Source organism: Drosophila sechellia, chromosome 3R (genome assembly GCF_004382195.2).
Source record: "Drosophila sechellia strain sech25 chromosome 3R, ASM438219v1, whole genome shotgun sequence".
In the NCBI taxonomy this organism is placed as follows: Eukaryota; Metazoa; Arthropoda; class Insecta; order Diptera; family Drosophilidae; genus Drosophila; species Drosophila sechellia.
The window spans coordinates 13,767,858-13,791,590 of record NC_045952.1 but is presented as its reverse complement, the minus strand read 5'-3'; the positions used below and the strand labels follow the sequence as shown (position 1 = coordinate 13,791,590).

General features: G+C 47.4%; 1 protein-coding gene across 6 annotated transcripts in view; it reads right to left on the bottom strand.

The window, feature by feature from the left end:
* LOC6606350 (synaptotagmin-like protein 5) overlaps window positions 1-23,733 on the bottom strand; it is a 46,611-nt gene that overhangs the window by 6,128 nt on the left and 16,750 nt on the right. The window contains exons 1-7 of one of the 6 annotated variants that reach the window (XM_032722775.1): window positions 17,561-17,857; window positions 14,706-14,833; window positions 12,454-14,489; window positions 12,254-12,392; window positions 11,287-11,522; window positions 11,093-11,216; window positions 1,440-8,471 (exon numbers count right to left, since the gene is read on the bottom strand). In XM_032722775.1, coding sequence (XP_032578666.1) covers window positions 1,440-8,471; window positions 11,093-11,216; window positions 11,287-11,522; window positions 12,254-12,392; window positions 12,454-14,489; window positions 14,706-14,833; window positions 17,561-17,787 — 9,922 coding nt within the window. In that variant the 5' untranslated portion in view covers window positions 17,788-17,857. Of the gene's footprint in view, window positions 1-1,439; window positions 8,472-11,092; window positions 11,217-11,286; window positions 11,523-12,253; window positions 12,393-12,453; window positions 14,490-14,705; window positions 14,834-17,560; window positions 17,858-23,733 lie in introns of those variants that run through there. The other 5 variants (XM_032722776.1, XM_032722779.1, XM_002031119.2 and 2 more) reach the window with 5 other exon arrangements.

Sequence of the window (23,733 nt, the reverse complement as noted above, 5' to 3'; positions counted from 1 at the left end):
TCATTGTGTCGAAATTGATAATTATGGCTGGTTAATGTATTTCTTGAACCAAAAGCCATGTGCTTAAGCAATGAAAGTTTTATTAAAATGTAATATATATAGTTTCCACGGTTTATGTGGGGCTATGAATGCTTAATGGCTTATCTGCGGCTTAATGTGCCGGAACGTTGAATTATCAAAACAAAATATAAAAGGCATTATGCCGAAATGAGTTTCCATACGATTTCTCTTTTAATGATTAATATGTTTTCCTCGATATTAAAATGCATAACTACGATTAAGTATGTGCTTGCGTTCTTAAAAACAGTCATGGTAATTTTGTGTGTTACATTTATGTAGGTAAACACTTTTTTGATATATCTAACAATTTGTACTTGGTTTTTAGCTCCACTAAGGAGTGTCTTGCCTTTTATTCAAATCATCCCTTATCCCCCATCTCTAAGTGACACAGCAGTTCAAAGCCCGCCTGCGCCCATGTTTTTGAGCAACGAGTTCGAGTTCCATTGACCAAGCGGTATATAATTGTTGGCCACAAAAGCGAAAACAGCTTTTCGGCCAAATAATAGTTGGAGAACAGCAAAAAACTACAATCGACGCCCCCGCCAAGCGGAACACAGCCACATCCACATCCACATACTGCTCCACACATCGAAAACTACTTCTACATACATTTGGAGCCACATTAACACACTCTGACTACGCAACTGTGCGAAAATCGCTTTAGACGCTAACTGGAAACCGAGAAGCAGTTGGCTATGAGTGGGGCGCTTAATATGGATACAGTTAATTGACCTTGATTGAGTTTATTTCGGGTAAGGCAGCTGTCTGCGAGCCAAATGTCTCCATTTCGTTTGGTGTGAGTGTGTATCTGTGAGTGGGCTTCTCGGGATGGCTAGCTACATCAACATCATTATCATTATGGAAGGTCTGTGGGAGGAAGTGGCACATTCCCGAGATTCCTGCCACAGCCTAATCAGCATACAATAGTTCAGGGTGCGACTGCCTCGTTTCCAAAGTTTGCGAAAATATGACGAACTTCTTGCTACTATACTAATATTACTATATATACATTTTTCTATTAAGAGTAATATATATTCACAGAAAATTTATGTTGTAATTTAAATGAAATTGCTATATTGGTATACATTTTTGTTTCCAGTGTACACCTCGCCTTAAGGTTATCTGTCTCATGCTCGTCTAAGGATCAGATTCCCCCAGAACTTCTATGCCTGCAAATGCCCAACTCCTCGCACTTGGAGTGCGGAATTTTTCATTAGGAAGGAAGCAATTTCATGGCCTGTTATTTGAGCCCTCCGGCTGACGCCTGTGCGTGTCGCACTAGAAACGCACCACCCATGCCCAACCCGACTCCACGCTGAAGGTGTGGCCACCACCCCCGAGGTATGCAAAAGGTAAACATTGGGCATTGAGCAACTCACCAGCTGACATGTTGAGACGTTTGCGCGCATCGCGTTTGGAGTAGAGGAACTGGAAGCCCGCGCCTAGTTTTTTGCCCGTCGAACCACTGCTGGCACCCACACCACCACCACCACTTGAGGCACCTCCTGCCCCACTGACGGCCGCTGCTCGAGCTGCCAATCCTGGCGAGCGGTATCTCGCACTCTTGGCACTGCCAGTGGCCGAAACGGTGGACAAATTGGAGGGCGTGTGGTTGAGGGCGCTCTGAGACTTTGTCTTGGGGGTGCTGGTTATGGGAGCACCAACACCGGTGGTGGGTAAGCGGGGTAGTGAATTCGTGCTAGCCACCACCTGGTTGGGATTCAGACTGCGCGGCAACGTGGATCTGGCGCCGCCAAACTGATGCGAGGCTGCCTCATCGCTGGAGTCCGTCTCGTAGATGGCATCCGGTACACTAGAGCGCCGCACATCCTTCGTAGAATCACCGCCAATCGAGGATCCCGCGGAGGAGAGCCACGGCTTGGCCGGTGAGGACTCCAATTGGTGGTGATGGGCATCGCCGCCTCCAATGCTGCCGCAGGATCGAACGCGATCCAATTGCTCGCGGCTAAGGCTCTGCTGGTGCTGGCTGAAGAGAAGGTCGCCTGCCGATCGGCGCTTTGCAACAGCCAAAGCGGACGCAGACGACGAGTTATCCCTGTCCAGTTGGCTCAGCTGGCTGAGCCTCGTTCTGCTGTCGCCATTAGCCAGTAATGCCGACTCAAAACTGCCGCGCCACGAGAATCGCTCGTAGTCGCTGGTCACGCCGCACTCCTCCCCGGCGTTGTCCGAGTGTCCGGGTCCGCCGGATCCTCCCGCTCCCGATCCCACTCCGCCGGCTGGATAATGCACTGTGGCCTGGTGGTGCAGGTGATGCGAGTGCGGCGTGGTGGCGTCCAGCAGTAGATCGTGGGATTTGCTTCGCAGCTTTAGCTGCTTGATAGGCATGGCTCTCAGTTGCTCCGCCACCTCATCTTCCTCATCCTCCGTCGTGGTGGCCGAGATCTTGGCCTGCAGTCTTCGATGATGCCGCTGTCCTTGCGGCGATGGAGTAGGTGTTTCATTGCCACTGCTCACTTCGTGCATCAGAGCTACCAGTCTGGTGCCAATATGCTGCATCACCTTGGCAAACAGTTGCGGGGATCTTTCCGTCGACGGCTCTGCTTCCTCCACCGCTTTTGTGGCTTCTGCTTCCGGTTCTCCACCAGCCGCCACTTTGCTAAAGGAAGCAACCAATTTCTGATAAACCAATGCTTCCATAGGCACACTTTGGCTCTCGTCCAGCAGTCCACCATCACCTCGGTCACCCTCCTCGTCAATTTCAAACTTGTTGATGATCTGCTGACAGCTGGCGGAGATCTGGGCCTTCAGTTGGCCCTTCCTTTCACCGCCCTCCAGATCGGAACTCGTGTAGTCCGAAGAATCGTAGGAATCAGACCACGTATCCTCACTGCTCAGGTACTCCACTATTTCGCGCACCTGCTCATCATTGATGCCCGGCACGGTTTTCATCAGTCGGGTCAGCTCGTTCTCAAAGTAGGCCAACTGAGCTGGCCGGGATTTGGCCAGTCTGCGCTGGGAACTGGGCGTGGTGTTGACATTGGTGGTGCTGGGCCCTTGATTGGGCGTAGTGGGCTTGCTCTGCTGTGCATTGGCGGTGGCCACAATGAGGTTCTTAAAGAACTGCCGCATCTTGCTCATCATCAGGTTGGTCTCCTCGTCGGAGCTCCAGTTGTTGAAGCTATCCTTTCGCACCAGATTGGGCAGGGCAAGATTTTTCAGTTGGCTGGGAAGTGTGCTGGCTACCGCAGCAGCTGCTGAGGTGCTGGGTTGATCCATCCTTGCCAGACTAATCTGACTGTGGACCGGTTCCCGATCCTCACTTATCTGCTCCAGAGCTGGCGTTGGGCTCTTGGGTGGCTCACAATCTGGTGCCGCCTTCAGGAGATCATCGTTGCTGCCCACAAAGCCACTGTCCCGGCTGTGGTGATGCTGCTGTTGTTGCTTTTTCGCCTGGGACTGCATCTGCACTTGACCACTGCTGCCCGGAGTCGGAGTCCGGCACTCGGAAGGCTCTAGATCGTGGAGCTTCTTCTCGTCCAGAGAGTCGTGGCGCTTGCGCAGTTGTTTCTTTCGTTTAATGGTGTCCGAGGAGGAACCATCCGAAGCTCCGGCATTGGCCAAATGAATCACAGTGTCGTCACAGCCCGCCTCCGATTCCGAGGTGTCCTCTACAGTGGCTGCAGCTGCTCCGCCCGCAGAAGTAACTGTGGCATCCAGGGTGTCTGATTCTGGCAGGAGCAAATTATCCAGCGAGGAGTTGTGACTTCTAGGTGTTCCCCTGGCTCTTACCAGTCGCTTTCTGCGCTGACTGGGACTGGGTTGTCCTTCACTATCACTGCCTACACTGCCACCACTTTCATCGCTCTCCGCCTGCTTTTCTGCACCACTGAATCCCATGAAGCCGGAGAGGAAGTACTTTTCCAGGCGGGAAGAGGCCAGATCGGAAGCTCCACTTGTATCCAACAGCTGATCCTCATGCGGTAGGGAGTCAAGACTCTCGGAGCACTCGGAACTCACTTCGGATGCAGTGTCATCTCCGCGTGTATCAATGGAACTCATTACTCGACCATCTCCCAGGCCAAAGAAGAAGTACTTCTCCAGTTCAGAGGCACTTAATCGATGGTGGTGCTGCAAGGTACGCTGCCTTCTCCGTTCGGCTAGATCCTCATCCTCCAGTTCCGCGTCTTCATTGTCCGCCCGCATGGAGGCCACCTCGCTCTCCTCACAACTCTCCTCGACGATGGTGTGCAGAGTGAAGTCAATGGCAGATCTGTTGTATCCCCTCAGTTCCTCCTCTCGATCCATATAGCCATGTCGCCGGGCTCCTTCTCCTTCCCCCTCCGCATCTTCGGAGTCTGTTGCCGTGGGTGTGGTGGTAGCATTGCTGAGATCTTCGTCCTCATCCTCGCCGCGCTGACTCAGTTCCTCCACCCAGGAATCGTCATCCGCCAAACCGTCCTCCACGCTGAGTTCCGGCACAGCAGGCGGTTCGTTTAGCGAGTCCACACTGTAAGCTTCGCGATCGCTGCTCACGAGTTCCGTTGGTTCCATGGCGCGAAATGAGTCACTCGCAAAGTTCTGGCCAACAGTGTGGCTGTTGTTGCTGCTGGTCGGGTCTTTGTGTCTGCTGTTGCTGAAGTTGCTGCTGCTGCTGTTTGCCATTTCGTAATCGGCAGCTGCACTTTCATTGTCTTTGTTGATCATGACCAAACTGCGATACTTGGCTGAAAGTGAATTTTTGGGCGAAGCCAGTTCGCTGGGCAATGTTGCAGGTGTGTCAGATGTTGATGCTGCTGTTGCTGCAACTGCTGCTGATGCACTTGGAGTGTTTAGCTGATGACTACCAAATATTTTGTCGAAGTCACACTCGTTTTCACCACTCACATTTGAATTCACACTCACTACATCACTAATATCGCAGCCGACAACCACACTCGAGCCGCTATTTCTCGTCTTTTGTGCTGCGAAAGCGTCATTATTATTATGGCCAAGTTCGCCGTCGTTGTTGTTAGTGTTTTCGTTATTGCTATTATCGTTTCTGTGTGTGTTGTTGTTATTGCCCCCGAGGAGCACGGCACGTGAAGCGACCGCAACGTTTAACATTTCATTTTCGACTGGCGACTCCGCCGACTCCGATTTCGCTCCACGGCGATATCGTTGCTCGCGAGCGGCGACAGGTAGGCGAGCGCTCTCTTCTACCTGCTGGAGCGGCTGCTGCTGCTGGTGCTCAGGTGCCAACAAACTCGCCGAAGTTGCCGAGAGTGAATCCAGCGAGTAGTCACTGTTGTCGTTTATTTTGCATGCTTGGCTGCATGTGACGACCCTCTCCTCGGTTTGCTCAGCTGTTCGTCCATTCCGCTCATCCCGCAGTTTGCCATCAGCACTGTTTGCTTCTACCTCTACCATTGCTTCTACCTGCCGTAAGCGGGTGAGACCCAGCGGACCAACGTCATTAGAACTTAGCACGGTCGAGGGGCTTTTCCGAGAAGAAGGGCTGTTGCATTCGTCGGGTTTCCCGGCACTACCTGGCTGCGTTGTGCAGTGGGTGGCAGCCACATCAGTGCCCGTCGCGGTGGACAGCTGCAGATCCTCATTGATTTCGGCCACTCCCTGGCGCAAGCGTTGGAGCTTCAACTCCAGCTGAGAGTTCTGCTTGTGCAGCGCCAGCAATCGATTGACATCGTTCGAGATGCTGTGCAGCTCATCGCAGGCGGCCAGGGCATCGCTGGCGTCTATCGCTTGCGATTGGCGGCGCTCTGATTGCTCGCCATCGAACTCGACGTCTGGCAGCGATCGCATGTGGTGCAGCACCACGACGGCGTCGGCGTCATCCGTCTGTCCGCCCACCACTACAATGCAGTTGGCCAGCTCATCGCTTGAGTTGGCAACACGGCGTTCACTTTCATCATCATTATCATCGTTAATGTTGTCTTCGTCACTTGATTGGCAATCACGTGCAGCTGGCGGCGCCTCCTCCGCATTCTTGGCCTCCTCCTCTAGGGGTTTCACGTAGTTGAGCACAATGCCACAATCGGTGCGCTCGGTATCTGTATCATTGTCGGAGGAATCCTCCAAATTGGCCTCCGAGGAAGACAGAGAATCACCCTCGGTGGAGGAACTGCGTCTCACCCGGCCGCCGGGCTGTCGATTCACGACGAACACCTTGTTGAACCTCCTCCTCTTGGGCCTGCGATCGCGCACTGTTCCCGTATCATCGGAGTCACACGATTCCGAGCTGGAGCTGGAGTTTGAGCTGCTACTGGAGCTCGATTCGCTGGTGGTGCTGTGGTGGCGTTGCTCCACTGCATCCATCTCTCCTAGTTGCTGCTCCTCCATCATTCCCGATACATTGTAGCTTCGTTGAGTGGTCCTACGCGGCTTTTGCTCCACCTGCTCCCCTTCCTCAACTTCTCGTTCCCTATCCTGATCTCCATCCTGGCTGCTGTTGCTGCTGGCCTCATCTGCACTACTGGCCGCATAGCTCTCGCTCTGCAGATGAGCCGCCGTCGATGGCGATGCCTCATCGGACATCTTGATGTTCTCTATAAGTCGATTGGAGGACAAATTCTTGGCAGTCTCCGCCGTCGCTAGCTGACGATCTATTTGCTGTGGGTGCTGGGCTCTGGGTTTGGGCTTGGGAATGGGAATGGCACTGGCACTTTCAGCCACATTTCCAACAGCATTTTCGACTGCAAGTCCGCCGAAACGAGTTATTACCGCAGGAGCCGCAGCTCTAGTTGCTGTTTGTATTTGTGCTGTTGCTGCTGCTGCTGGTACTTGATTTTTATGTATATTCGTTTCGTCTGCTGCTTCCACTTCTTCGTGGCTGTTTTTACTGGCCAGGTAGGTTTGTGTTGTTGCCGCTGACTGGGTTTCGCATAGATTTCGGCTCTGGTATTTGCTGGCCACTCTCAGAGCGGTTCCCTTTGTGGATGTCGCTTGTGTTGCTGCTGCTGCTGTCTCTGCTTTTGTTGATATTGCTGCTGTCGCGGCACTCTTATCTACACTGGCAACATGTGCCTGAACGCACTGAGGCACTGGCAATGTGCCGGTTTTATCATAAACATTACACAATCCCGTTGTGGGCGTTGCGTTGTTGCTGTTGCTGTTGGCGTTGTCGTCGCTCTCACTGTTGCTGCTGCCGCGACGCGCGTTGCTCGTTTCTGGTTGCTCACCCGTCGGCGAACGCGAAGCTACTAAACTTGTTGGCTTTGGCTTGAAAGCATTGCTGGCCATTTGTTGATGTTGCTCTTGGTATTGTTGCTGCTGCTGCTGCATCGAGTTGGCAGCTCGCATTGGACTGGCCAGCGTTTCCAGGCTCCTACCCGTCGTCCCATAGCCCGAGGTGCTCGACGACGACGAGGAGGATATGGTGGAGCAGAGGGACTGCGTCATCAGTGATCCCAGCGAGGCACTCAGCTCCGGTGCCGAGGACTTGAAGCCATCCAGTCCGCGCAAGCGCTGCGGCATCGGCGGCGGAGTGGTGGGCAGTTGTTGGTAGCTCTTGCTGGTCACCGGCGGCGTTGCATCGAACATGTTGCCACTGGCCGCCGCAAATTGCTGCGAATAGGCGGCCACTATGGCGGCAAATTGCTGCTGGTGACCAGCCGCCTTCCATAGCTGCTGTAGACTGGCGGCTAGCTGCTCGTCCTGTTCCAGGAGTGGATTGGTCGACATCTCTGGCCAGTTGGGATAGGCCGCCATGGGCACTGGTATGGGCACCGGCACAGGAATGGGCACGTATTGCGGTTGCTGCTGTTGCTGGCCGGGATTGCAGTTGCATCGATTGTGACTGTGGTGGTGATGATTCTTTAGGAATCGCGTCTTAATCCGGGTCTTCATGCTGAGCGGATGTGGCGGTGGTGGCACGGGTGGTGGTGTTTGATCGGAGCTGGTCTGCGAACTGCTTTCGGTGTTCAGCACAAACTCCTCGTCGGTGCCGGTGTCACTCTCCCTGATCCTGGGACAATAGCTACTCCTGGGCTGCTGGGGTCGCCTTTGCACCTGGGGAGAATCGCTATCGCTCGACTGACGCCTCACACGCGGCGGTGGAGTGGGCGTGGCTCGTGCCGCGGTATAGGCAATCATGGTAGTTGTCGTGGTCGTGGTGGTGGAGATCATGGAGGGCTCAAAGTAATCCCAATCGCAATCCTCCACATTGCTCACAATGCTGTGACAGTGGTGCGTGGAGCAGGACGAATCCGTGTCATCCTCCTCCACGTCCCTCTCCTCCTCTTCCTCCTCTTCGCCGTGACAGGACGACGATGAATCCGAGTTGAGAAAGACGAGCTTGAACTCGTCCGCTTCAACGCTATATTGCGACTGCTGCTGCTGTCGTCCGTGCTGAGTGGAACACCTGAAGTCTAGCTCCGATGACGACGAGGTTTCCATGGCATCGCCCCCACCTCCACATCCACCGATATCAACGGAAACCACGGACAGCTGCTGCCCTGTGCAGGGATGAAGTTTCGGGAACATACGTAAGTTCGGAGACAACCACTTTGTTGTTGACCAACACCACGAAGCTGTACGCAAATACTGGTTATTAGCACCACACAAATACACACAGGTGAAATACTGGTTAGCCGGAGGGTGAGTTTTTCCACACCAAAGTTAAAGGTTGCAGATGGGTTAAGCACAGGGACGGGCGGTGGTTGAACGAAAACTTACGGCTAGCATGGGTTAAGCTTGGATGGTTACACCGAAATACCACAGATATTAATAGATAGAAAAGGTTGGAAAGGAGTGTTAGTCATTCCATCAAGCCCAATTTATAGATTTCTATCTAGGCAATGTTAATGGGTATGAACAAGCTTTCTAGTTACACCCCTTGTTAAAATATTATTTCTGCTGTAAATCGATATTAAGTTCTTGCACTGATACAAACAACATATTTAATAACCCAGCACCAGGTTGGGTAATTTCTATATATATATGTTCTGTTTATAATTGAGCGATCGAATGTTTAGTAACTAAATGATGAATGATCGTTATGTCCCTCCAGTTCATATTACACAAAAGTGTGCACCTTAAAACCTTGAAATTTGAATATATTCCATATTCCCTTTATTTTGACAACACCAAAAGTTTCTCCGACAAAAATGCACTTCCCATTAATTTTCAAAGCTGGGAAAAATCTTTAGTGCTGCTCAGCTTGATAACCCATGACCTTGAGTAAGTGAACTTCATCCTGGCTAAAATTAAATATTCCGAAAATCATTTCCCCTGCTGTTCAAGTACCCATCCTGTCAGGAAGCAGTTCAAAGACCCTTGATTGATTATGGTTGTTTGCCACAAGCTTTTCTGGCCAAGACAAGTACTAGCGAAAATTTGCCAAAAAGCTTTTAAAGTTGCCAACATCGCCAACATCGGATTGAAGAACCCTTCCTGCTTGGTTGGTTACCCAAACAAGAACTGCAACAGCGGATGCACATAGCGTCAATCCCTCGTAGCCACAAAGTAAACATTTGATCGCTGCCCACCCTGCTGCATGAGGCGCACTTTTTATCCGCTCTATACACTGCGAGAAATATTTCAGAGAATTTTTCAAATGTTTTCTACCCACTCTTGCAACTACTAGTTTAAATGTTCCGTTTTGAAACACTTTGATATAAGGTTAAATCGTTTTTAAGTCAATCTCAAATATCAAATATAGCACTATATTGTTCTGGGTGCTCAAAAGTTGTTGTCCAAACGCAAACTGCGCACCGCTTCAGTCATTCACAGAGCAAACCGCACATAGGAGCACAAAAGGTTCAGGAGATAAGACTAATGCCACAGTTCTGCCGCTCCACGTCGTCCAAAAATCCGGCGTGTGCCAGCGGGGCTTTGGTGTGTACGTGGGTAGCGACAGCACAAGGACCCGGATTCTGGTATCCTTCGAGGCGACAGTCCACCGCATCTCGAATTCGCACATAGACACAGGCTGCGTTGGTGGTCACAAAACCGAACGAACGAACACCCACAAATTGCCAAATTGAAACATAACAAAAGGCGGCAAAGGCTTTCCGCCCGGAAAATCCCCGCCTGAAAACTTGAAGTGCGTGGTGTGGATGTGGATGGGGCGCTGGGAAATCGATTTATGAGTTGCCAAAAAATTATCCCGCCATCCCACGGCTAGGTTTTTGTATTTTGTTTCGGTCCCGTGCCACAAAATCTTTTTAACCCCGCCAACTTTGCTCTTAAATTTGGTTCTTCGGTCGTTTGTAGCCATGCCGCCAATAGCTTCGGGGAAAATTTAATTCCAATGGTGAATGGAAAGTCTGCCGTGAAGAAGGCGAAAATTGATGGAATACTTTTAGGAACTCGCAAGAGAAGTGAGCGAGAAAAAGTGTTGCACTCTTTTCGGAAACGCTTCTTAAAAAATTAATGAGGGAGATGGTTTCCGAAAAGAACCTGAATGTAAAATAGGGCAGTTTCCAAGATTTGATGATTTTACTTAGCTTAACATGTATGTATGTGTTTTAATTTAAATGCATAATTCCTTAGAGTAAAACTCGTTTAAAGCATTTTAGTCCATTAACACAACTGGTTTTCTATGATTAAACTGATAGGATTAGTTGATTAGGTTAGTTTCGCCCTATTAAAGTGAATAAAGTGCAGGGCAACTTCTGGTTAAGCACTAATATTTAGACACTGCCAACCAAAGAAGCGCCAACCTTCACTCCCAGAAGTGGAGCTTAATTATTTGAGCCAAATTACACTGAAGGCGAAGCCCTTCACAAAGAGTTTGTTAGTCACCCAGGCTACCCATCAACCAGCTACCCCCTATCCGCATCAGCATCAAAAGTAGCATCAGTAAGGGTATTAGCATTACCATCACCAAGTTAATTACGCTCCCAACCATACATTTAGATACACAAAGACAACTACAGGGTATACACTGCGACAAAGTCTTGGAAAATTAAATTGGCAGACATAACACTTTCAGAAATCGTACTTTAAAACACCACTTTAATAAAGTGACTGAAATTTTTGATAAATAGTCCTCTTTAAAAGGCCACTTAATTTTTGACTTTCCATTGACTTTTCTCTCAGTGTACCGAGGGTAAGGACAGCTCTTATCACTAACCTTCTTCGGCGGCCTTCTCCTTCTCCTTGCGACGCTGCAGCACGACCTTCTTGAAGACAACCGCCGCGGCCTCCACTGCATTCTGCAGCTCCTGTTCGCCCAAAGTGCTGGTGTGGGTGGCCTCCTGATGAAAAATGAAATGGGGGAGCAGGATGAAAAGGTTTCACGCTTAAGCCTACTGGTCTCCTACTCACCGCCGAGGTGTTGGGATCGCCGCCCTCCTTGTTGGCCGAGGACTCGAGGGACTTGCCATTGACCGGCTGCTCCGCTCCAGATCCTTGGCCGGATTCCCCGGTGGGCTTCTCCTCCTCCTGCCCTGTGGATGCTACTGAGGCGACAGGAATTTCTGTTTTTTTCAGGCGCATGGCTAAATCAGAGTTTCTATGCATAAGCTGTTGATGGAAGGAGTAAATGTGCTGGGGCGTGCTACCTGTGGGGGCGGTTAACAGGAGGGGGTGCAAAGCGTTCATCAATCGGGTGCCGAAACAAGCGCAGCTACTCAAGGTTCTACCAGGGACCGCAAAAATTAATTAATTAATTAATTCATTCATTAGCCGTAAATACATAGTTACTTATGCGCAGGCAATCACTACTTTGGGGATCTGGGTTGGGGATACTTCACTTGTATTAGGTGTAAAAATTTAAGTTACTAATCACTGAATTGATGTTTATTCGTTTACGGTTTGTTGCTTTAACATATATTTGTTAAAGAAACCGATTTGTACTTTAATAAGGAGGGTTGTAAGATTGGCTTTAAATTTTAATACATTTAATAGTATAACTTTTGATAAAACATTGAACATATAATTTATAATTTATCAAATAAAGAGCACAACTATAATCACTTGAAGCTAGATTTGGTTTATTTGTAGTATTGCTTAAGCGAGTGACTGAGTTTATTTTGTAGTGTGCAATGTATATTTTCTACAAAATATATTTGTACAGATAACTAACTACATAATATTGTTTTACCATCTTCGGTTTATTGTGTATATTTGATATGTTTGCTAATGACAGTGAGCGATTATTTTATTTTGTGAATGCAAATGATAGGTGCTTGTGAAATAACTGGTAATAATTGCGGTCCCTGGGCTCTACGGATGCGTGATCGCAGATTGCAACCATAGCTACTATCAAAAGTGATGTATCCTCGGTACTTACCCTCCTCAGCTTCGCCGATTCCTGTGCGGCTGTTGCGGCGCCTCGCCTGCGGAATCTTCGAGTTGCCACGCGTTTTATCCAGGATATCCGCCAGAGGACGAGGGCTGGGTATTTTCGATATTTCCGTTTTCTTTGTGGGCTGTTCAGAGAAATATTAATTAATGTATTTTCACCTAGGTCAAAGTTTGAGGTCAACCCACCTGAGTGTCCTTTTCGGGATGCGAGAAGGATCGTCGTGTGACTGGCTTGGGTGTGGTCTTCGCTCCAGAGTCCTCGGAAACAGAGCGCATCTGCTCCGGTTTTCTTCTCTCGGCAGGATGGCTATCGGTGGCACTTCCACTGCTGGTTGCACCTTCATTGCCTGAACCTTTGCCATTGGCGTCCGAGACCTGCGAGAGTTGGGCCAGTTCCTCCTGCTGCATCTGCAGTTCCCTGGATTGTCGGCGCCTGATGCGATTGTGCATCAGAGGAGTACGGGGTAATGCTGCTCCGCCATAGAAGCCCTGTGGAGTGCCCATATCGGGATAATAGCCGGGCACACCACCTGAACCGCCACTGGTACCCAGTCCTACTCCGGCTCCTCCCCCGTAACCCGAATCAGCCAGGACATTCTCGGCACTGTAAATCGGTCTTTGGGAGGAGTTCTGGTAGCTTCCATCATCCGAACCATTGTTGTAGATGATACGCGGCTCGCTGCTAAATCCGGCATTATAGTTTCGCTCGTACTGCACCTCGTCGGACTCCAAGAAACTGGTGGCACTGTCACCAAAGTAATCCACGTATTCCGGGCGATTATCCAGCTCTTCAGTGACATCGGGAAACTGATGGAACTGTTGCTTGGCCTCCCCGAAAGTTCTTTCCTCCTTTAGGCAATCCTGGCGCACCAGGCGACTGGGTGATCGACCACCAGACCGTTGCACCGCCGTTGGGATCTCCGGCAGCAATCTTCTGTTCTCCGGGTGTCCCTTGGTATTCGAGTACTCCTCGTTGCTGTGGCTGCGCACCTTGATCATCTTGGAATGCGGATCACGGGAGTGATGGATGTTCACACTCTGACTACTGGAGTACTGCTCACCACCGCCGACGCCACCGGTGCTGGCCACACTGCCTCCGCTTCCCAGTTCGGTACCTCCCACGGCGGGCACATGTGGCTGTGAGAGAAATTGCCGGGGATTCGGAACACTTGGGAAGAGGAAATTCTGTTTGGCCCTCGGCGAAATGGGCATGAATTTTGCAGGAGGAGTAGAGTGCACGGTGAGTGTGTTTCCACTGCTAAACGCTTCCGGATTTGGCAGAGTTTGCTGACGCATGAATTCCGGAGAACGTCGGAATTGCGGGGAAGTCTGTCGCTTTGGCGGAGATGTGGGCAGTAGCTTGACATGCTGGTCGGGATTTGGTAGAGTTGCCTGCCGTGTCATTCTGGGCTTGGGCATGGGTCCCACATCCTGATCGTCGCTGGCCAAACTGGACGCTTGTGATTCGTAATTCAGTGGTGGTGGAGCCACTGTCGGCGGAGGTGCTCCCGTGCTAGGCAGTAACTTGGTGCGATGATAAGTGCTGGGCGGTTCTGGGAAGGAGGTCTGCCTCATAAAGGGCGGATAACGCTGCTGCTCACCCGGCGATCTTTCCGGGGAGCGACTGTACAGCCGGTTCGGTGAAGTGGACATATATATAGCCGGAGTTGGTTGAGCTGGCAGCGTGGATTGGCGGCGCACCTGGAGCCGATGATGCGTGGGTGTGACCTCCAGTTGGGGCTGCTGTTGCTGTACGTAGTTGTCACAGTCACCCACCGTCACACCAACTCCCACTCCCATTCCGGGCATGGTGTTCATGTGGATGACGTCGTCGCTGTTGTAGGCGCTCGGATAGAGCGGACTCTTCTGCAGCTGATGCGGCGATGTGGGCGCCGTTAGATTCACGGAATTGTAGTTGGCCAGATTGCCACCACTGCCGCTGAGAGCCGGGTCGTTGTTCAGGCTACTCGGAAGCGTCGACTGACGCAGGACCCTCCGTCCCAGCTGCCACTTGCTGCTGGTTGTGGGCGTGGCAGTGCCACTTCCGTAATTGATGCCGTGCGTGGGTCGCGGCTGCGGGGGCAGGTGATGCTGCTGGTGGTGCTGGTGCAGGGTGGGGTAGCTGCCCGCGGATTGGGCCTCAATCAAATGCTGCTGCTGCGGATATAGGTTGTCCGCCACCGGCTGTTGTGAGTTGGGATTGTTCGGATCGTCCTCGGGATCTGTTGGAGTAAAGGATTTTCAATAATCCGTTCTAACAAATTGAAGGATTTTTACTTTCGTCATTAGCACTTAAAACTCATTTTAAATGCATGATTATTACTGTTCGCAGTAGATACTTATGTAGTTGTATAATCCTTGAAGGATTCCTTCAAACATGCATATGGTCAATCAAAGTCTCTTAGCTAAGTAATAAAAGTAAAATCCAGAGTACTCACTCGATATGGTCCAAGAACGCCGGATGCTCTTCCTCAAGACGTCGCTGGTGGTCAGATGGTCGACGGCACTGCAGGATCCCAGGGCATAGGCGTCCTTCAGCCACTCGCCGCTGGCCGACTGTATCTCCCTGCAAGAGCAACAACATTGCCACTTTAGAAACCAGAAAACCTCGCCAAACATTTCCGCAACTTTCGTTGGAGACGTGAAACAGTCAACAAGTAAATCGGCGACTCAGCGTTATCACGTCTGTCTGTCCTCGCGACATTTGGCAGACTGGCTGGCTGACTTACTCAAACAAACACTGAATGCCGGATTGTCGGTGTCACAGCAGCAGCAGCAGCAACATGGAACATGAAACACCAACACACACCATGGCTTTAAGCCAAGGTGTGAGCCAACGGAAGAGTTAAGCCAGCACAGACTGCCTTGGGTTCGCACAAACATACAGAAATGTATTTTTGGGGAAAAACTTTGACGGTGAAACCGCAACGGAAAAGTTTGGGGCTCAGATACCAAAGAAATAATTACATATTTAATGAATAAGACAAACTTCAACCGGAAGTTGGTCCTGCTTATGTTTAACTTGAATCTCTCGTTTGGGTTTTAAATAATATTAAAAGTTAGCTTCACATGACCATACATTGCATTACACTTTAAATACCATTTCTATTAAATTTTAATAGGCGTACTGAGAAAATTATACAAACTTAACTAAAAAGGTATTTTTAATTACCAAGAACTATATAATTGGAAAAGCTTTTGTACAATTTAATTAGGTTCGTGGTAAAAATAAAATTCTTTTTATTCAATTTCTGGAAACTTAATTATTTTAGTGGGAGACCCACATATGTATTAAGCAAATAATTATTTATATATCACCAGAAAAGCTTTTTGGCAATGCACAAAGGGGTTTCGAGAAAAAAGCGTACTTAGTAACCCATTTATACGTATATACAATTTAATATAATCAATGCGTGGTTGCCCAGGTACAATTATGAATATTGGTAAAATAAGAATTCAATGTCTGGCCAGAAATTCATGAAATAGTTGTATTTCTTCCGCCAGACACTGTGCTTTTGTGTCTGACTTGGGGGTGCAGTCGAAACAATTGGATAAATTCCTGCTGAGAGGCAGACGCAAATGCAGACGCCCTCCATCGAGAAAAAAGGGGCTGGGTCCATCGTGGTAATCATCATGTGGCATTCATAATTATCCAGCAGCTGCAGCAGACGCGGCCAAATTTGGTGTGCGTCATGCGTGTTGACAGGCGTGAAATCGCTGCCACCTGTAGGCGACACGCTGTATTCTCGGCTCGGGAAATCTACATGTACCACACGGCATTTATAAGTACACAGCAATTTGGCCTGCAGCTGCCGACGAGTTGGCCAAGATTTAATTACTCAAATGTCTGCGTGTGTGGCCTTGCCAACTCAATACAAGCATTTCTCAGCTGGGGAGTTTCTGTGTTTTTTTTGGGGCCTGGGCTCGCCCATTAACACTGAACCTTTCGTGTGTGGGTCGCCGGACTCATCAGAGGCAATTGTTATGTTGCCAAATGTTGGCGCAAACCGAGAGCTGCTGATGCTGTGGTGACACAGGGCGTATGCGCAATGTGTGGGGCGGCTCATGTTTATGCTGGGCCAAATTGGGCCAGAACACATAGTGCAGCTCATTAAACGGCCCGGGCACTTGTTGACAGTTTGCTGCTGTTGGTTGAATGAACATGTTTGGGTTTCGAGGGAACATTTTGCAATCCTTCGAGCTGCCTAATTGCCAGGTTATCTAATGCATCATGGTAAGCCCCTTTAGGTCACTGAAAGCTATGCCCAAAACTGTGTGCAGTTCGCCAAAAATGGAGCTAGAGAACAGGATTGCTTTACGGGTGAGGCACATGCAAATTGAATTTTGAAACGAACTTTCTGTTGACGATCACGAGTGTGCATTTCAGCCGCTTCGCATCACAAATGGGCCATCAAAAGGGCAAAACAAACACGACTAGCTGCAAACAAACCATTTCAAATATTCAAAACTGCCAAGGCAACCGAAACGTGCACAAAAAAATCTGCCGCATCAGTTATGTGGAGTTTCAGTTAACAGCCTGTGACACCTGATGCCCACGGGTCGAAATGGAAAATAAACAAAAGAACCATTTCTATCACCTTACAATGCGAATAAACCCTTTCCTAGAAATATTTTCGACAAATGCAAGCGAGAGATTTTCGCTCTGTCCGTATGCAATTCCATACTTTGTTGATTCATCTGCACCAACAGGCTTTGGGTGACAATTTTGGCGACACAAAGCAACCGTAAGGGCATGCAAACTTAGCTTGCAACGTTGCAAATTGCAACGTATGTGCTACAAAGTCCAACGCACAAAGAGGAAGAAATGGGAAAACAATTGCCAGGGCGTAAAACCAAAGTGCAGTTTTGGGAAAGGGACCTCGACAGAAAATCACCCTAAACTAGAAGTACAGGTTAAAGCTATTTTTCAGGAGTATACATAGAAGTACCTCCTATAAAAGAAAATCTATCAGCTTATTGCACACTTATATAAACCTTATAAAAATATCAATATTATAGATTTAATTTACAATTAACATTTACAATTGAATAACTACTATTATAATGTCCTTTACAGGGTATTCCACCACCACGTGGGACAATCATGTCCCTACAAGGACACAATGTAATGTTTTGTATTTTAGCGTTTCGTGTGCGTGAGTTGAATAGTTTGGTCGCATCTACAGAGTTTTGTGAGTTCTTAGTTGGCAATGAAAGTTGGAAAGACATATAGACGGATAGAGAGAGAAGGAGAAACATATACAGACAATGGGAGTGACAGAGGCACACTTACATTTGCTTGTGGCACACCACGCACACCCAGTCCGTGGTGCGCGATGTGAATTCGCGACAGGCTTTGCACACGCGCAACTTGCAGACGCGACAGGGGGCGCCACGGTTGGTGATGCGACCCAGTTCGGTGGTGCAGCGGGCGCAGTGGCGACTCGGGTCGCTCGTGTGTGCGTTGTGGTTGTTGTGTTGTTCGAGCTGTTGTTGTTGTTGTTGTTGACTGGGCTGCATGGTTGTCTGTTGTTGATGTGGTTGTTGTGTGGCATCGAGTGGCTGCACTCCACCAACGACCTTGGCCGCACCCTTGCGCCTCAATGCATACAATTCGGCGCGCAAGAGCCTGTTGTTGTTGAAATTCGGTTGGAGTTGTTGATGAAATTGTTGTTGGAGTCGTTGTTGTCGTGCGGTGTTTGTTGTTGATATAGAATATGTTGTTGAAGTTGTGGTTGTAATTACAGTGACGGTTGTTGAGGTAGTTGACATGGTTTTGGAGTTGTTGTTGAAATTGTAATATGTATTTATTGGAGTGGTTTCAATTATGGGTTTCGTTGTTGCGTGTTGTTATTTAAATTACAGGGGTTGTAGTGGTTTTGTAGTGGGTCGGTTTGGGAGGTTTTGTTTTTTGGTTCCGGGTCGATAACATAATTACATGACAGACGCATAGACAGTTTTGTTAGATTGTTGGTTAAGAAACGAAAACACGTTACAAAAAGTTGGCATGACATTTTGAGACAGTCAGGCAAGGAGAGAGCGAGAGGGAACGAGAGTGAGAGATAGAGATAGAGAAAGCGGCAAGCGTGTATGGTGGGTTTTCGGGTGTGAGTGTGTGTGAGTGCGTGATGTATGTGTAATTAAATGGAAAGAGACAAAGAATAAAAAGAGCACACAAAAACTTGTCATTAGTTGATTTAGTAGCAATTTAATCGATTTTCGAATTGAATTTTGGTTAATTTAGGTTCGTTTGATTGGTTAGGCAACATTTTCACGTGCGCAATGCATTTGTAAATTAATTAATATGATTAGCCATGAGACAATAGGTCAATTTAATTTGTTGCAGCAGGATGTGCACTAAATTTAAGCATAAAATAAACCAAAAATATGAATGCAGATACTTTTGTGGCTGTTTGACATATGGAGTTTGAGTTTTAATTGTCATCGGGAATAAGCATACAAATCGCCTAATCGTATCCCGTATTCCATATCTTCGCCTAACGAACTTACACATAAGGTATAGAATGTATTTCAATTTGATGAATATGTTAAGTTCACTTGACTAGATTTTGTAATGTGTAAATCGAAGACGAATGATGCATTTGAAACTATTTAATTAGAATTCCAAGGACATACGCCCAACCTTACTAATTTGATTAGTTTTGAACTGGACAATGTTGCCTAATTAAATATCCCATGCCTACATCCCAAATTATGCAAATAGCGCACATGTAGGCGTAAGTTGGCAATCCAATTAAATCGGCAATCAAACGTAAGTCGATGTCCGGTTGCCAAATTAAGTTTGAGGTCCCCCACGTCCTGCTCCAATCTCTCGGGATTTTCGGATATTTGGTGCCCCCACCACTGTTCTGTTTAAGCCGGTTGCTTAATATTAACGTCCAACTGGCAGGCGAGAGCTATAAAACATGGCCAAGACCTGCTGACACATAAAACAAACACATAGGTGCGTACAGTAGCGGCAATATAAGTATCACAAAAGGATTTGTCCAAGTACATAAATAAAATTAAATTTCTTTTAATCATTATTCCTTAGTAAGTAAAATATAAAGACCATACATCAATTATAGAATGATTTATTACCGGACTTAAAAGGATTTTATTTAAATTGATTCCGGTTCCATTACTATGACCTCAGTTGTAGGCCAGTGTAATGATGTGATGTGTTGGTGAAGGAGTCACGCAGAGAGCATAAAAATCCGAAAGGACTTTGGTTTCTGCGTAAATTATGTTGCCAGCAGGCTCACTAAGAACACTTTTTAATTATAATTTTATCTGCAGTTGGGCATCGGGATTGAAGTGCGTGCAAGCTTTATTAGCGTCACAAAATCAGTAAACGACAAACGGCAACCACAGAGCCCAGCGAAGCGCCCCTCCAAGCGACAGGAAGCGGAAACGAAACCCAAAACCGAGGCCAAGCCAAAACTGTTGCATACTCCCAGGAGCACTAGCACAGCGAAAAGAGCACTAGAATGGCAAACTAACCACATACCACAAAACCCATGGCCGGGGACATGTTTTATTGGCCTGGTTAACCCATAAAGTCTGCACCCACCGCCAAACAGCAAAGGCACGCTGGTTGTTGGCCTCACATCCCACGCCTAAGCACTGAAAAAAATGGGTAGTTTATTTCAAAATTTTACATCCGGCTTTCAAAGTTCTACGTTAGAAATGTAGCTAAATTAAAAGATTTTACTATTTTGATATCATAATAATGATTGATTTGGATAAAATTCCGGGGCACTAAAAACCATATTATTTAATTTAATTGAGTTTTATTCCGAATTCAATGAATCTAAACATTCCCCTGCGGTATTTTGATTACAAAATGGAATTTATCGTCTTGCGTTGAAATTGTTTAAATTTGATGAATTGTATGCCGAGTTAAACTGGAATCTGTACCATATAAAATGTATTTACTGCTTCCCTTTATTTATTTAAAGGACTTTCCTCTTAAAACGACATTCTGTTCGCCGTGTAGTCGTGCTCATGCTTAATGTGCCATCTGTTGGCATGTCAGGATAGCATATAGTCGAGTATGTGGATGTGAGTCGAGAAGTGTTCGCAGTCGCATGTTGAAGTGCTCGAGTGCTGGTGTAGTAATAGTTGTAGCTACACGACCAGCACGCCTGCGTTATGAATTAATAATCATAATAAGCCATTAGGGTGGGCAGCACGAGCGGCAGGAGCGGCAGAAACGGGCTGCCAAAAAGTGCTAACTCTAATGGCCATAAATTCACAGTGACCATGAAAGTGGTGCAAAGACCTGGATTAGCCGACAGCCTTTGTTGTGTGGCGGCGGAACAGTTTTTGGTCAGAATATGATTAAAAACTCTAACATGGCCTAAACAAATAACGTTACGCATGTTTCCCAATGTCCTGGCGCCCAAATTCTCCGCTCTGCGGGCCTATGCAAATAAGCAACTAATTAAACTGATGTAAATCAGCTGCGTCCTTCGTTTGGGATCCGGATGGGGTCCCCATTTTGGACGCTTGGACGCTTGGCCGTGTGACCTTTTGGGCCAAATCGAACACCTGGTCCAAAGGCAGGCCATCGCCTGTTGGTTTATTAGATATCAAAGGAGAGATAACATTTTCTGAGTCCTGCCGTGCCGCTTTGATGTTGCCTTGGGGCAGCAGACAACAGGCATATAATTCGCTACTTTTCGGGATTTACTGCTAATGCAATTGGTCTGTGTTTGACTTCAAATGCCATGGATTTTGTTTGGCGAAAGAAGTTCTGATTAAATTTGTGTGCACAGCGAAGGATACAATCGTTAATTTGCTTAAAATATGTGCATGCTAATTACACTTAAAAACTCATATTTTAAACCCTGTTAAGTGAATAAGTGAATTCGCTGTTAGCGGTTTGATGTTTATTCATGGAAATTTGCATTTACAGGTACTGGTAAACAAACCATTTCTGTGTCAGACAATATAAAAATTATTATAACTGATTAAAATAGGGCTTTTAAAAGAAATCGGCTTTGTGAATGTTCGAAATTTCAATACATAAAGTGCGCGTAATTTCTATCGTGCATTTTAGCACCTAAATTTTAACCACCATCTAGGAAACATTAAATTGGTCAGGTATTTTAAAGCTTCGCAGCTGTTCATATTTTCACATTTCCACAAGGGAAATGATTGCCCACTCTGTCGTCTTTCCCTGTATTTTCCCCCTAGATTTCCCACTGAAATATGCCATAATTCAAACCATTCCCGACCACAGTCAACGGCACTGGTCGTTGGCAGCACCAGCTTGTCCATTAGATTTACGATTTTAATGACGCCCAGTGCTGGCGCTGATGTGCCAGAGAATGCGAATATAAATAATTACCAGGCTAAATATGATTTGTCGGGGCGTCTGGAGTGGACTGCTGGATACTGGATGCTGGCTACTGGTTCTTGGATTTCGGATGCAGGGGCAGAGCAAGGACAATGGCCAGTAGCTAAGGCAATGGCCATCATGCCATGATGACGTGGGTCTCGCGTTTCCGTTTCAAATTAAAACTTTTTGACAGCATTGCGGGCCAAATGAAAAAATGGATACCAAACTTGAGACAGCCGGAGGGCATGACATTTAAAATGTATCACAGGTGCTTTAATTTAAAGCATTCAGACTCGACCGGTTGAGCACCGGAAATGGCCTGCCATTTGTGCCTTTTAATTATGCAATGGACGACAAAATGGCGTCACTCGACGAAGCGTGTGCATGTATGTGTGGCTAAGTGCTTGAAAATGTTATTAGTTTTAATTAATTTTAAATGGCAGAGGGCTAAAACACGGTAACCGGTAAGTGTCCTCATCACGCAACCGGCCAAATATAACAAATATACCTTCGTGTCTTGCCACGGGCAGCGTTTTGCACTTATGCAGTTTGTGATGCTTGTAAATTATCCCCTTTGCCAGTTGACTTTTTGGTTGCCGCCCCAAAAACAGCTTCAAACGCACAAACGTGTTGCCGGGCCGACAAATATGGTGGGAAAATCAAATAAAATGCGAATTTTGTTGAATTTAAAGCACTCGCCACACACGTGTCGTATGCTTCATGGGCCAGGACCATAAACCTAAATAAACGTTTGCTCCCTTTCCGTCTTTTTCTGTTCGTTTTTTATTTTGCACACATGTACGAGTATGTGCTCTGTTTTGCCAAGAGATTTCAGCCAGTGGATACATTTTATAAAATGCTTCGCAGCACTTAAGAAGTTGTATTGTAGAACTAAATAAAGTGAAATTCAAGTTTTAATTGATGTATTACAAAAAATTATAATCTTAAGTTTTTATTTAAACCATTTCAAGAGAATATAACTTTCATTTTGATCCATTCAAAACGGAAAATTTACGGAGTATTAACCATTTGGTTGAGGACCAAACTTGTAACCCTTTCCAGTTCTTAAGCTTCGATTTGACACTGATAACAGGGCAAGGGGCAGACATGGGTTCCTTCGGCCCTCAGCTGGGATCCAGCATTTGCATAATTACATAACGGGCGAGACGAGGATATGGAGGATGAGGATTCCCAGCACCCGAGTACATTGACATCTAAACAGGCGACAGACAATGGGCCATATGCGAAACTTTATTTCTGCGTTGGCCATGTCTCGAAGTTAATGGTCCTCTCCCTTTTCAGCGGTTTTCCCCCAGAGTTTACATTAGCTTATGGCCCATAAGGCGACGTCCTCAGCCGGCTTAAGTGGCCATCTGAAGATGAATGATAGTGTCTAGGACCACAGGCCACGGGTAAGCCATTATATAACCCTGTAAGCCCTTTTGCTGGTAATTAAGCTAATAAGGAACTAATCACTGTTGCCTAGTGTAAATTGCCGATAAACTTATCTGCGAACCAGTTAAGCGACCGAAAGGGTATTCTGTATGTAATATATGTTTGATTGGTGTAAACCTGAAGTATACATTTTTAAATTTTGTTTGCAGTTCAGTTTTCTCCTGTGTAGACCAGAAAACGACTTGACACAAGTCGTATGCGCAATATTCATGAGCTGAGCTGCATTACGCATACGCCAGGTGTGCAGCGACTGCCAATCCCAGATAAAATAAATGCCAACATGCATAATGAAGTCGCAACAGGACTCGGCATTCTTCTCAATTTCTGCATAATTCAGTAAATAAAGCGCTTAAAGAGCGATGTCGGGGGAACAAGGAACACGGGAACGTGGATGCCCCATAAATTTTGTGCCATAACAAATTTTGATTGCCGCGCATTTCGCACGCCGTTCCAGCCGCACAAAAAGACAATAAAAGAGCCATCTCCAAGATAAAACCGAGCCATGTGCTGCAAAAAATAGCTCACGGCCACAGACGACGATACACAAATAGAGCGCTTAGATGAAAGAGCCGGATTCAGATTCAGATACAGCGTTCCTGCCCGCTGGGCTGCGATGTTGTCACATTTGTCACATCTCTGACAGTTTCCAAAAGCGCTGGCCGAAT